This window comes from Denticeps clupeoides, chromosome 11 (assembly GCF_900700375.1).
Source record: "Denticeps clupeoides chromosome 11, fDenClu1.1, whole genome shotgun sequence".
Classification (NCBI taxonomy): Eukaryota; Metazoa; Chordata; class Actinopteri; order Clupeiformes; family Denticipitidae; genus Denticeps; species Denticeps clupeoides.
The window spans coordinates 4,538,720-4,551,202 of NC_041717.1; the positions used below are offsets into that span (position 1 = coordinate 4,538,720).

At 42.7% G+C, this 12,483-nt stretch overlaps 1 protein-coding gene across 1 annotated transcript; it reads right to left on the reverse strand.

Annotated features, from left to right (window-relative positions):
- Positions 1 to 1,005: 1,005 nt before the first annotated feature.
- me2 (malic enzyme 2, NAD(+)-dependent, mitochondrial) lies at positions 1,006 to 11,656 on the reverse strand. The gene is made up of 15 exons (XM_028995801.1): positions 11,342 to 11,656; positions 9,409 to 9,524; positions 5,925 to 6,058; positions 5,466 to 5,615; positions 5,138 to 5,213; positions 4,910 to 5,071; positions 4,521 to 4,734; positions 4,252 to 4,349; positions 4,029 to 4,142; positions 3,685 to 3,796; positions 3,437 to 3,579; positions 3,031 to 3,133; positions 2,617 to 2,687; positions 2,310 to 2,408; positions 1,006 to 2,226 (listed from the first exon to the last, which is right to left on the reverse strand). Exons 2-15 carry the CDS (start codon positions 9,514 to 9,516, stop codon positions 2,065 to 2,067), a joined length of 1,746 nt encoding a protein of 581 aa, XP_028851634.1. The 5' UTR covers positions 9,517 to 9,524; positions 11,342 to 11,656; the 3' UTR covers positions 1,006 to 2,064.
- Between the last annotated feature and the right edge of the window lie 827 nt (positions 11,657 to 12,483).

Sequence of the window (12,483 nt, forward strand, 5' to 3'; positions counted from 1 at the left end):
CTGCAATACCAATAGCCCCACTTTTTGTTGTCCTGTTTCAGAGACTGATTCTGATCAGACCAAAGAAGAATAGATATAAATGTTCTTTATATGTGATCTTCATGTCCAATTAATATATTCATTTTGTCAGGCATGTATACTTTTTATATACACTGTATGCATGAATGATGATGATGGATGATCAGATCATTACCAGAGCATTTTAATACCAAGCTGTCCTACTGCAGTGATTAGTTTCCCCTGAAACACACAAATACAGCTTCTTCAAAGCTCCATTCAGAAGCTACAACGTGACCACAGGAACAGTCACTTTAAAATATTGTCAGAAAAGAGAAACACATCAGTGAGGTGGTTGGTAGCGTCCTTGCCTTGAATACACTGCGGTTTCGATCTCTGGTTGTACAACAGTTTAGAATTGTTAACAGTAAATGTTTCCAAAAGGCAGAACGTGGTTCTATTTGTTCAAAAGATGTTGCAATAATGTGTTTTTAAGTGAAAGTGAAGTGATTGTTATTGTGAAACACTGCAGCACAGCGCACAGTGACACAACAAAATGTGTCCTCTGCTTTTAAAGTAAAAAAAGTGAAGTGATTGTCACATGTGATACACAGCAGCACAGCACATGGTGCACACAGGGAAATTTGTCCTCTGCATTTATCCCATCACCCTGAGTGATCAGTGGGCAGCCATGACAGGCACCCGGGGAGCAGTGTGTGGGGACGGTGATTTTCTCAGTGGCACCTTGGCAACCTTCTGATTATGAGGCCGCTTCCTTAACTGCTAGGCAGCCACCACCACCAATTGATGATGATGAAGAAAGCACACAGTAAAAACAACATATTTCATTTGAAATGCATTGTAAATATACCTACCTGGTATATACACCTCAGGCTAGATAAAAGGGTCAGATAAAAGGGTTCAAGCTGAATAAAAATGGTTAATTCTTCACAAATCAATTCAAATATAGTTGCTTGCAGGATGAACACACACATACACACACCAGAATGAAAGCTACAAAGTTTATTAAGCACTTTCAACAGTGCACAAAAGGAGCAGCATCAGTTCTGTTTGTTCATATGATGGAAATACTGCTTATGCATAAAAAATGTTTTTAGAAAACTAGATCTGAAAACTCAAACTGGAAAGCTGGGCACTTGTAGTTCATGAGGCAGAGGCAATAAGGCAAATTTAATCATATTCACCGAGCAGCTGTCGAAGCGTAGAGCCCACTTTAACTATGTAGTTATAGAGCTTCACCTCAGATACTGTCACAGTCAAGAAATGAGAGGGCAAATGCTTTATAGGTATCGGGTTCAAGGCCAAGGACACAAGACTATAAATATGAATGAATAATAATTTTTAAAAATCCAAATCCTGCTCCGCCATTAATCTCGAAATGATTAGTAGTGTGTCCGATGAATCAGGTGTCTTCATACTTATGATGTGTTTAAAACATACTTCATTATTGTGTGTAGCGTTGTGCATGTTTGAATACATTGGAAATTTCTGTGTGGCACTGCTTTATTCTCATATGCACAAACCTGCCAGACTTGCTTCCCCAATGTAAACCGCAGTCAGTTGTTTTTCTGGGGGGCGAATTTTAATACAAAATTTGATAAGAAGGGCACACAAGCTGATTTCAAGATCAGTTTGTTTGTACTCATTAAACAATTCCAAATCTCACCAAACTCACATTTAATACGTTCTACGAGCTCCAAGGAAGACGTCAGATTCCTATATATCTAGTATACACTAGGTGACAGTGGGGGCTGACATTAAGAACTGAATAATAAATAATACAAAAAAAAAACCTGAAACATTACACAACAGGTCACAACATGTAGCGGATGGGAGTGCTTTCATGGCCAAACATTGTGGAAATATTCCACTAATTAAATAATTTTTTTTAAATTATTTAATGGGGAGTGTATAAAGTTTGTTCACCATTCTATTTGTTTCACATTTCTATTATGTTCCATGTCCTTTTCAATTCCTTGAGTTCCTGTGACCCATCTGCCACTCTACCTGCCCTGCCCTGTTAGTGACCCCCTCATCCTGAGTGCTTTACTTGTTTTTAGGAGTGTGGGACGCCCCCGGCCATTCATAGATGTCTGGGAGGAAAGAGTCATAGCTGATGTTCCACACAGTTGACCGGACGTACGCTTCCTTGTTCACAGGCTCCGGGTAACGGAAGGCCATCCCATTGGCATAGACAAACTGTACTACCTGTCAGAAGAGACGCATTCAATTGTAATGCAGCTCCACACACTGAACTAACATGTGAAGACATCATGAAAAACAGTCGTCACCTTGATGGCCATGCGGACGGACACTTCCCGGATGTTGGACAGTGGGGGGTACAGCCTTCCCTGGCTCAGGTCCTCGTCTGTCACCTGTTCAGCGAGTGTCTGCTCACACACACAAAGCAGAGGGTCTTATCTTTCAGTGTATGTGCTGCGTTAAAGACAAAATACACTCAATACACTCCGACGTTCGTGTATGTCAGTCTCAATGCGGCTTTGATGCGGGTCCTACAGAGGTCTTTTGGGTCATAAACTGTCCACTGATGAAGAAGGCATGGCTGCTGAGGACGGTGACACACAGGCTGAGGTTTACCTTAGCTGCCTCCAGGAAGATGGTGTCACTGATGTGTCTCACACCACTGAGAATCACCGCCAGAGCCACTCCTGCAACAGAATAATTATTTTTTTTAAATCAGCAGTCATAAGTAAAAGCTTGTATTATTATTTTGTTGATTCTTTTAACTATATCCCATCCTATCATGGTTATTAAAGTCACGCTTACTAGAGTGAAGTAAAATATTTGCTTTTGAAAGAGAACTGCATATATATTTTTGACACAACGTTGAGACAACATTGTTGGGTACATAAATATAGGTCATAAAATCTTACCATATTTTTTTATGTCTGAGGCGTCTTTAGATTTCACATGCAGGACCGCATATATTTTTGTACACCAGCTTATTGACTTTACGCCTGCATTAGTCACCCGTGACTGATTACTGCTTACCTGGAAATATGTAAGCATTGTTCCCTTGGCCTGGAGTAAACACACGCCCGCTGTCCAGCGTTACGGGTTCAAATGGGCTTCCACTTGCAAACAGGCACCGTCCCTACAAGAAGATTCACAGAAAAAAAAAAACAGAATTATCAACAAGTAACCGTTCATGTGAAATTATGCGTACATGTATGCTATTACCACCCTCTTGCTATTACTTTTACTTGTCTTCATCCTGACCCTTTACCTTGTATTATTTGGTTTCTTTGATTTTGGGATTCAAAAAGCCTGTGTGTAGCTGTGCTTTCGTTTTTTTGGTTTAATGTTAACATAAATCATGGATCAAACACTATCCAGAGGTGAAATGAAGCTCAGATGAGGCAGGAGGACCTCTACTACTTTGACAGAGTCCGTGTACCTGCGTGAGTGTATAAGCATCCTCAGCAGTGCACTCCGCTTTATTTGTAGGGTTGCTCAGAGCAAATATGATTGGTCGCTCATTCAGAGACCCCATGGCTTTTATGACTTCATGTGTAAAGAGTCTTCCAGCCCCTGACACCCCTGTGAGCAAGAATAAAAACAACACATATTAGTCCTGACTGTTTCTATGTGTCTCATGCCTGAACTTGGAAAAGAAGAACAAACGGAGAAGCAATTCTTGCTCACCAATGATGGCGCTGGGTTTAATAATATTGACTGCATCTAAGAAACTGTTAACCTCTCCTGGATTAGGATGAACAAAGGCTTCTTGGTTGCTGTCTATCGCTTGTGCTCTGCCCTAAATTTAAAAAAAAAGAGAAGCACAGACACACAAACATACCATGTCCAGTTCTGGTGTCTCAACAGAAAATTCATCATGAAGTGTGGAGTTTAGCAGTCTGAAAAAATATGCTGATTCTGCGGGTCATGGTGTCTGGTGTTGGTTTCATTTCCTCCAGATTTCCAGTCCACTCAGCTTAGCATTGAAACGGCACGGGAACCAAAAGTGCACAATAGTTAAATCCTCCCACCTGCACCAGCAGGCCATATTTGTCAAACATCCAGATCCTCTTCCGGGCTTCTGTCTGGGACATGCCTCCCTCCGTCATCGCCATGACTATGAGGTTGGCAATACCCAGGGCTGCCTGAGGGAACAAATTCAGGATGAACTAAGTAGTGCACAACAAAATGTTGAAAGACACACTAAAAAGTATGATCTAAACTGATAAACATATCTGCAAGACCTATATGTACCTCTCCAGCTCCAAGAAACAATAGTTTATGGTCATTTAGCGACTTCCCTGTGGCCCTTTGTGCAGCCAGAAGCCCGGCTAGTGCAACCGATGCTGTTCCTGTAGAAGAGACCCACAGACCCACAAGGAAAATGAAGCTTTCCCAAAGATACACATGACAGGCGATGCATTTACAAAAAAGGAAACAGACACAGGATAACACATCATGAAGTAAAACATGCAGTATATGCTACACTGCTTCAAATTCAGATATCAGACGTGGTTTCAGACCTTGGATGTCATCGTTGAAAGTACAATACTTTTCACGGTATTTCTTTAAGAAGCGGAATGCGTTGTGATTCCCAAAATCTTCAAATTGGATTAGGGTGTCCTGCCCATATTTATCCACAATGGCCTCCATAAACTCATCAATCAGGTCATCATAGAGCTGCGAACGATCTCGTTTCTGGTAGAGGCCCATGTAGAAGGGGTCCTTCAGCAAAGTCTAAAGCAAGAACAACGAGAGGAATTTCCATCTTAAAATTCCAAACATTGATTTTTTTCTGTCAATATAATTCTGGTGCTGTGCCACTCAATGATTCCGTTAAAACGACAGGAAGTGGAAGACCGTGGGACAAGCACAACAGATGCAACCTGGCAGATTCAGGTTTCCCACTGACCTCATTGTCTGTTCCCACATCAATGCAGACAGGAAGGCACTTCTCCGGCCTGATGCCAGCACAGGCCGTGTAGAGGCACAGCTTCCCAACTGGAATGCCCATCCCATAAACACCCAGGTCCCCCAGGCCAAGGATCCGCTCACCATCGGTCACCACTACTGCCTGCAAATTGAAATTGATTACGCATTGCATATGAGCTCAAAAATATAACTCACAATGCATGTTTACCGCAACACTGGGCTCGGGCCAGTTATCCAGGATAGAGCGGATGTGTCCTCGATCCAGGATGGATATAAACAGGCCTCTGTGGATGGATATAAACAGGCCTCATAGCATAAAGGTAGCATAAAATCTGTAATCATTTACAGTTAAAACTCATTACGAACCAAAAACATTCCAGAAAAGGTTAATGTATTGACAATTTTTTTTCCTGTGGCGGCATAAGGAGACGGAACAGTCTAGCTTATGTTTAACTTATAACGCATGTATTACAAGTCGCCGGTTGTTAACGTCCTCTTCTCTATTCAATGAGTGACTTAAAACTCTAGAAACTTACTTGGGTCTCCTGAAAATGTGTCCGTACTGAGTACAGGCCAGGCCCACGGTGGGCGTGTACACTATGGGCATCAGAGCCTCGATGTCTTCCATCAGCACGCGGTAGAAGAGCCGTTCGTTGCGTTCCTGGATCCCCATCAGATAGATGTACCTGAGCAATAAGAAAAAAATACTTGTTAACTGAATTGATTCTTTAAAAATGTATTCTCAATAATGTCAGATTCTCCATGACAATTAGTTCCATTACTATAGTTGCTTATAGTTATCGAAACGTTGACCAGCATACTCTATAAAGCATTCGAGAGTGGAAAAACTGGGACAGCATGAAAAATGCTTTGCATCGGTAAAGAATGAAGAAGAGGATGGAGAAAAAAAGTGGAAGAGTGCACCGTTGCTGTAAAAAATCACAATAAGAGGCTGAGGGGAAGGAGAAGACAAGGCATGTGAAATGGACTCTCACTTTTGCAGCGGATCGGTCATCTTATTCAGGTTCTTCTGGAAGCGCAGGGCCTGGATGTCCTGGGTCTCTATCTTGGGAGGCAGCAGCCCGTGCAGCCCGAGGACCTGGCGCTCCAGCAGTGTGAAAGCCATTCCCTGCAGGAGCAGCGGGAAATCAGGCAGAGGCCGAGCGTGTGACGTGAGCAGGACGAGACGGGCACGGGGCTGGGCGGCGCTGCATGAACGGGACTCGCTTTTGACTGACGCTGTCTGTGCTGGGGGGGCTCTAGAGTCCGATCAATTTGCACATGCAACCTTATTTCTCACTGGTCACGTCAGAGGTGGAACTGGTGCAACCAGCCATTCGGGAGGGAATAATATCTCTATAAACTCCCCCTGGACCACACAACAAACACATATTAGGTTCATGTCTTATTGTAAAGCAATCAGAGACGGGGAAGGGCCTTTTTCACCCTAATCAAAACGTATCAACTGATTTACCGCACGATCCTGAGTAAAATGATAGAAATTAAACGCTGAAAAAGCATTGTGCATCCTTAAAACAAATTACATGCAGTGATAAATGTCCCGGCCCAGTGTCCCCTCTCCCCGCTGCCGAGTTCAAGCCCTTATAACACTTGCACTTTTAATGTAGGGTTTTTTTTTATATTTAATTTTTCTTGCTTTAATTTCAGCTCAGTGAAGCACTTTAAACACACGTTGTGCTTCAGATAAAGAACTTTATGTTAACCAGATTTTTAGTTTATCATTTACAATTCATCTATCAAATTTAAAACGGAGAAAAGAAGAACTGGTAAAACTGTGTTGTTAAATGGGGTGCAGTCAAAAATTTGGTGCACCTAACTCTTAGGCTGTTTTTTTTCTTAGGCGCACCAGTGCAAAAACTTAGTCTAGAGCTCTAATTCCGTCTCCGACTCTTCTCGCATGACGCTCTTAAAGAAGGACTTCAATCGGCCTCTCTGAGTCACTCAGGAAGTTATCCACTTCCAGAACGGGAGAGGGCGATGTTCTCCATGTAGATTAAGTGAAAGTGAAAGTGAAGTGATTGTCATTGTGAAACACTGCAGCACAGCACACAGTGACACAATGAAATGAGTCCTCTACTTTTAACCATCACCCTTGATGAGCAGTGGGCAGCCATGACAGGCGCCTGGGGAGCAGTGTGTGGGGACAGTGCTTTGCTCAGAGGCACCCCAGTAGATTGGGATTCGAAGGGATGCAACCTGCTGATTACTTCCTTAACACCGAGGCCGCCACTTTGTCCTCTTTCTTGGCTCACACGTGCCCCTGACCCCACAAAGATTCAACAGCAGTCTCTGATAGCCACACAACACAGAGCACACAGATATCTACACATACAAACAGACCGACTCTGAGACAACTTTGCTATGTAACAGTCTAAAATAGACGAAGACACTATTTCCTTATTCTGAATCATTCACTGCATGTCCATAAGGAACCACTCCTCACTCCAATAATGATATCCAAGTCAACAGTGAAGGCTTTAGTGTCTAGCAGGGGAGCTAAGACATGGGTGAGTGACCCCCTCACTGACCGATGCGAGAACAGAGGGTAACAGGGTGCCACTCAACGTAATGGGAATAAATAAATTTACATTTACAGCATTTATCCAGAGCGACTTACAATCAGTAGTTACAGGAACAGTCCCCCCCTGGAGCAACTTAAGGTTAAGTGTCTTGCTCAGGGACACAATGGTAGTAAGTGGGATTTGAACCTGGGTCTTCTGGTTCACAGGCGAGTGTCTTACCCACTAGACTACTACCAAATCATGATCGTTTCTTTCCTCTTGTTATGTAAAGGAACTGTGGCAAGTTTCCTTCAGAAACATTAATATTTACAAGCAGCTCAATTGGCTCAATTAGAATGTATTGAAGATGTAAACCTTCTGGCTCCTGGGCAACAGAAAGTGGGGAGTTTGTGAGAGGAACAGAAACCGTTCTTGTCGCGAGTTGTACTTTCCTAATCGGTCCACCCTTACTGCCACAGCTAGAGCTGGTTTACTTGTGGACGTCGGATTGGCGAATGGCGACCAGTTCATCCACAGTTGCCACAGTCTCTTCTAGATCATTTATATTTACAAATAATTTATGATGCCACAGGATTACCATGATTACCCGGGACCGAGGTATTTCTAAATCTGGATCCACTCCGACAAGGTATAAAATGAACATAGACTAATTACTGTATCACTTACAATGTGGCATGTAGATATGGCTGGCACAATAGATGAACCCACAAACCAAACTGTAACCAGTAATAACCAGGATTTGTGACATTTTAGAATACTGGTATTACATTGAACATCATAAACCATGTCCCACGGTGAACAATTTGATAATAACTGATCAGGGATTGGAAATTGCACTGTTAAAATTCATTGTTTACATTTTAAATTCATGTTCAGTATGATCAACATGTTTAGGATCGGAATTTATATTTATGTGAAACTGTTTTTCTCTCTGAACACCTCAACAATGCCATAATCTCAAATAATAACTTTTAGTGATAAAGGTGTAATTCTCTAATCACATGGCAACAAGCGGGACCTTTTATTTGTATTTATTTTTCCGGCCACTGTTGTTGATTAGACTCAGTCAGTCAGTGCAAATCTTCAGAGTTATAAATTCCCTGATATCATTTTAAGCCTCCCACTATATTTACATGTTTCTGCATTACCGTATCTGATCATTGTTGTCATTTGTTTTTCTGGTTTGGTTTTAATGTACAATGAACACTGTTTTTCTACATGTACAATCTGTATACAAAACTACAACCTTTTCACTTCATCAGACTCCAGACAAAGAACCCAACCAAGTGTGAAAAGCCCTGGATCAAGTTGAATATTCTATGTATGCTGTTGTGTTTGATCTATGTCAAGAAGGCAGGTTTACCTGCACTCTATCATTTTTGTTTCAACATTTGCTCACACGTTTGAAAGAGGAACGTTGCTTTAAAGGGTTTGTAGCGCTACGTTGTCCTGCTTTTCCATTCTCCTTTGCAAACCACACCCTAAAGTTCAAATAGGTGCCCTGTATAGATTTGACATTTTAAATTGAAATATTATTCCTATTGGATATATAGTGCTGCGCGTACAGTACGGCATGCCTAACCCCTTAAAGAAATGTGAGACAACCTCAGAGGGGAGGTGGGGAAGTGACCAACACTTCACTTTACACCAATCAGGGACAGAGAGGCTATGCCACCCACCTCCTGCAGCTTGCATAGATACAGGAGGAATGTCTTTGAAATTGTACAGTAAAGGAAAGCAGGAGGTGGCACATATGGAAGCCGTAACTTGTTTCTGCATGCCGCTGGGGCGCCCCCCGTTCTCCCCGCAATGTGCATTGTTTGCTGAATCATTCTTCTAATGTACTCCAGACACTTTGAATAGCATACACTTCATGTCAAAGATAGAAGGTGCTCAACACAAACCGGGCCACATGTTGTGTTCAAAAAAAACTTGCCTTATTGGTGTGGGGGTTCAGCATCAGTGGCTTGCCCTTCTCTTTGGTGTGTACCCATCGGACGGCGGTGGCACACGGGCGAACTGCAGCCTGCAGCCTGGACAGCATGATTCACTCTAACAGAAGGGGAGAGAAGGGAGAGTTAATGACGTTTGTCATTATGTCACAGCTTCCCTTCCCCCCAAAACCTCGTGCCGACACAATATTCACAGTAAATAGTAGACCAAGCCTCAGATGTCGCAGGCAAACGTCCGGTGGGATTACAGCTCCTCTTGTGGATTGTAATCTCGACTGATAAAATCCGAAATAAGTCAAAGATTGTCTTAATCCTTTTTTAAATCAGAGGAAGCTCTGAATTTCAACCAGGTCACAGCCTTCAGCCAAAAAAAAAAAGACAGAATGCCTTCAATGGCATTCAAACCGTTAATTTATACCACATGAGCAGAGCAACATACAATGGTTGCGGTGCAGAAATAAACGTCGCCTACAACAAAAACCAAAACGGAGCAGTCGCCTGCCATAGCTACAGAAAGGTAACAGCCAAGCGAGCGTGACACTGACAGAATTGTGCAAATAAATTCGCTCAACTTGTCCAGCCATCAAGCCAAACAGCCAAAGAAGGGCGTGTTATCTGAGAAGAATAAAGGTTCAAACGTACCACTGACGCCAGTCAACTCAGTGCCTACAGCCTACACGGCGGTGTCAGCACGTAGTAGGATAATAAGGTTGTGTTGGCTCATTTAACCTCTGCCATGCAAAAAAACTTCCGCTACAATCTACGTGAACGTCAAATCATAACTCATTGACTTGCACAATGGAAAACCTGTTATTTTCGATTTCAATTTGGGGGAAAATGGACAGCATGAGATCCAAATGGTAATAGTATCCGCACCGGAATTTAATGATTGAGCTAAAGGGTGTGGTGAGCACATCAGGGTGGTAGTAGCCTAGTGGGTAACACACTCGCCTATGAACCAAAAGACCCAGGTTCAAATCCCGCTTACTACTATTGTGTCCCTGAGCAAGACACTTAACCCTGAGTGTCTCCAGGGGGGTACTGTCCCTGTAACTACTGATTGTAAGTCACTCTGGATAAAGGCCTCTGATAAATGCTGTAAATGTAAATGAGCAGGAGAAAATTAGTCCCGCCCACATCCTGTGATGTCAGACAGAAGAAATTCATGATGCTCTGAATGTGTCCAAATCAACATTTGATTAATTAACAACATTTTTATTTCCAAACATTGTTCTATTATTTGGTTACTACTGTATTAAGTGATTTATTTTGGCACCGGTAGCACGCCATAGACATGAAGCGACTACAACTTTTTTTTTATTACCATAGTTCAAAGGTCACTATTACCAGGTCCAGGAAATGACATCACAAATGAACATGAAAAGAAAAGAACTGTTACTGCGATATAGCGGATTCTGCACGACACCTTTGTAACCACGCCTAGCCATCTGTCATCTAATGCATGACCTCTGACCTTTTAACACATTTCAAAGGGGGTTACTGCTGCTTATTTATAGCGGGATCTAGCGGGTACTTAATAACGTGGTGAAAATCCACATTCATGCAAATAATCAGAATACAAGTCAACAATCGGTATTTCTCATGATGTGTAATTGGCGTAAATGCAAGCGAAGCAGTTTAATTCACGATAAGCACAAAGAACGTGTGTATAAAGCAGGGAGAGCAGCTGGACCGGCGCACTGGCAACAACGGAGACGTGGGCGAAAATATGACCTCAATACAGCAGAAATGCGACAAACCGACCAGCTTGAAAACAGATGTGTTTAGCGAACGTGCTAATTAGCATAGCTAGCCTGCGCATCGTCCCCGTGAAGTAAAGGCAGCCGAAACAACAAACGGCGCGCAAAAACACACGACGTGGCGACTGTTCCGCCGGACACGAGTAAAAGCGCCTACCGTTGCGCTTCTGGCCGTGGCTCAGCTTGAGGACATGGTCTCTGCGATGACAGGGGAAGTCGGTCCTGCAGCGGAGAGGCTGTCAGTCAGCCCGGTGAGAGCTGACGGACGAAGATCTCCCGAGCGAACAGCGGCGAGCCGTTCGCGAACCGACGGATCTTTTCCCGAGCAAAGGAACTGGATCTTTTCTTTGAAGGAGACCTTCATTCCGAAATTATGTATTCATAACAGCAACATGCGCACATTTGCCATATGATCTGGGTTTTACAGATTTGTGTTATGGTTGTCAGACCCGGATGAAGGCAGCAATTAAGCCTTTGGGAATCGAATGGTCCGGATCATTTTAAAGAGCCGATCGCTTGAAACTAATCGGACACCCCCAGCCTCCAATAAAACTACCGTAAAACACGACGTATACGTGCAGAGCACCTGAAATTTCTATAATGGCTCACAATACTTACACATGTGAAAACATTTTTTTTCATTGAATTATATGAACAATATTATATAACATTAAATCATTTGGGCAACAAAACGTTCAATGCAAAAGTATTAAAAAGTTGAACTTGTGTGTTCCAATCAGACCATTGCCACAAACCTAGACATGCAGACTCCCTTTACAAATATTTGCAGGACAAAAAGTGCTCAGTGCCTTCAAGTGTGGTACTGTGATGCAATGCAATGAGAAGGTTCATGAGATCTATAGAGATTTATATATTTTTTTAGTTGTTGTCAATTATCTCATGAGTCGCTATGATTTTGAACTTCCAGCACCAGTGTGAGCCTGTCTGCTGTGATCCTGAGGAGGTACAGGAGATGTGGTCTGATGAGACTAGATTTTTTTTTTACATATGAACTCCATTCACCATGTTTGGAAGAGGATAAGTTCAATCATCCTAAACGTGAAGCAGGGGGGTGGAAACATCATTCTTTGAAGATGCATTTCTGCCAAGGGGACAACTGCACCACATGGTGGAGAGGATGTCTGGTCATTTATCAAGAGATTTTGGCCAACAACCTCATTTCCTCAGTAAGAGCACTGAAGATGGGTCGTGGCTGAGTCTTCCAGAATGACAATGACTTGAAAACGCATGGAGTTGCTCTGTAAAAAGCATTTCAAGATCCTGGAGTGGCCTAGCCAG

Coding starts and splice junctions, on each gene's coding strand:
- me2 (XM_028995801.1), bottom strand. CDS start 9,516: ATGCTGTCCAGGCTGCAGGCTGCAGTTCGCCCGTGTGCCACCGCCGTC. Junction 4,735..4,909: donor ATGTGGGAACAGACAATGAG/GTCAGTGGGAAA, acceptor TTCTTGCTTTAG/ACTTTGCTGAAGGACCCCTT. Junction 3,797..4,028: donor AATATGGCCTGCTGGTGCAG/GTGGGAGGATTT, acceptor TTTTAAATTTAG/GGCAGAGCACAAGCGATAGA.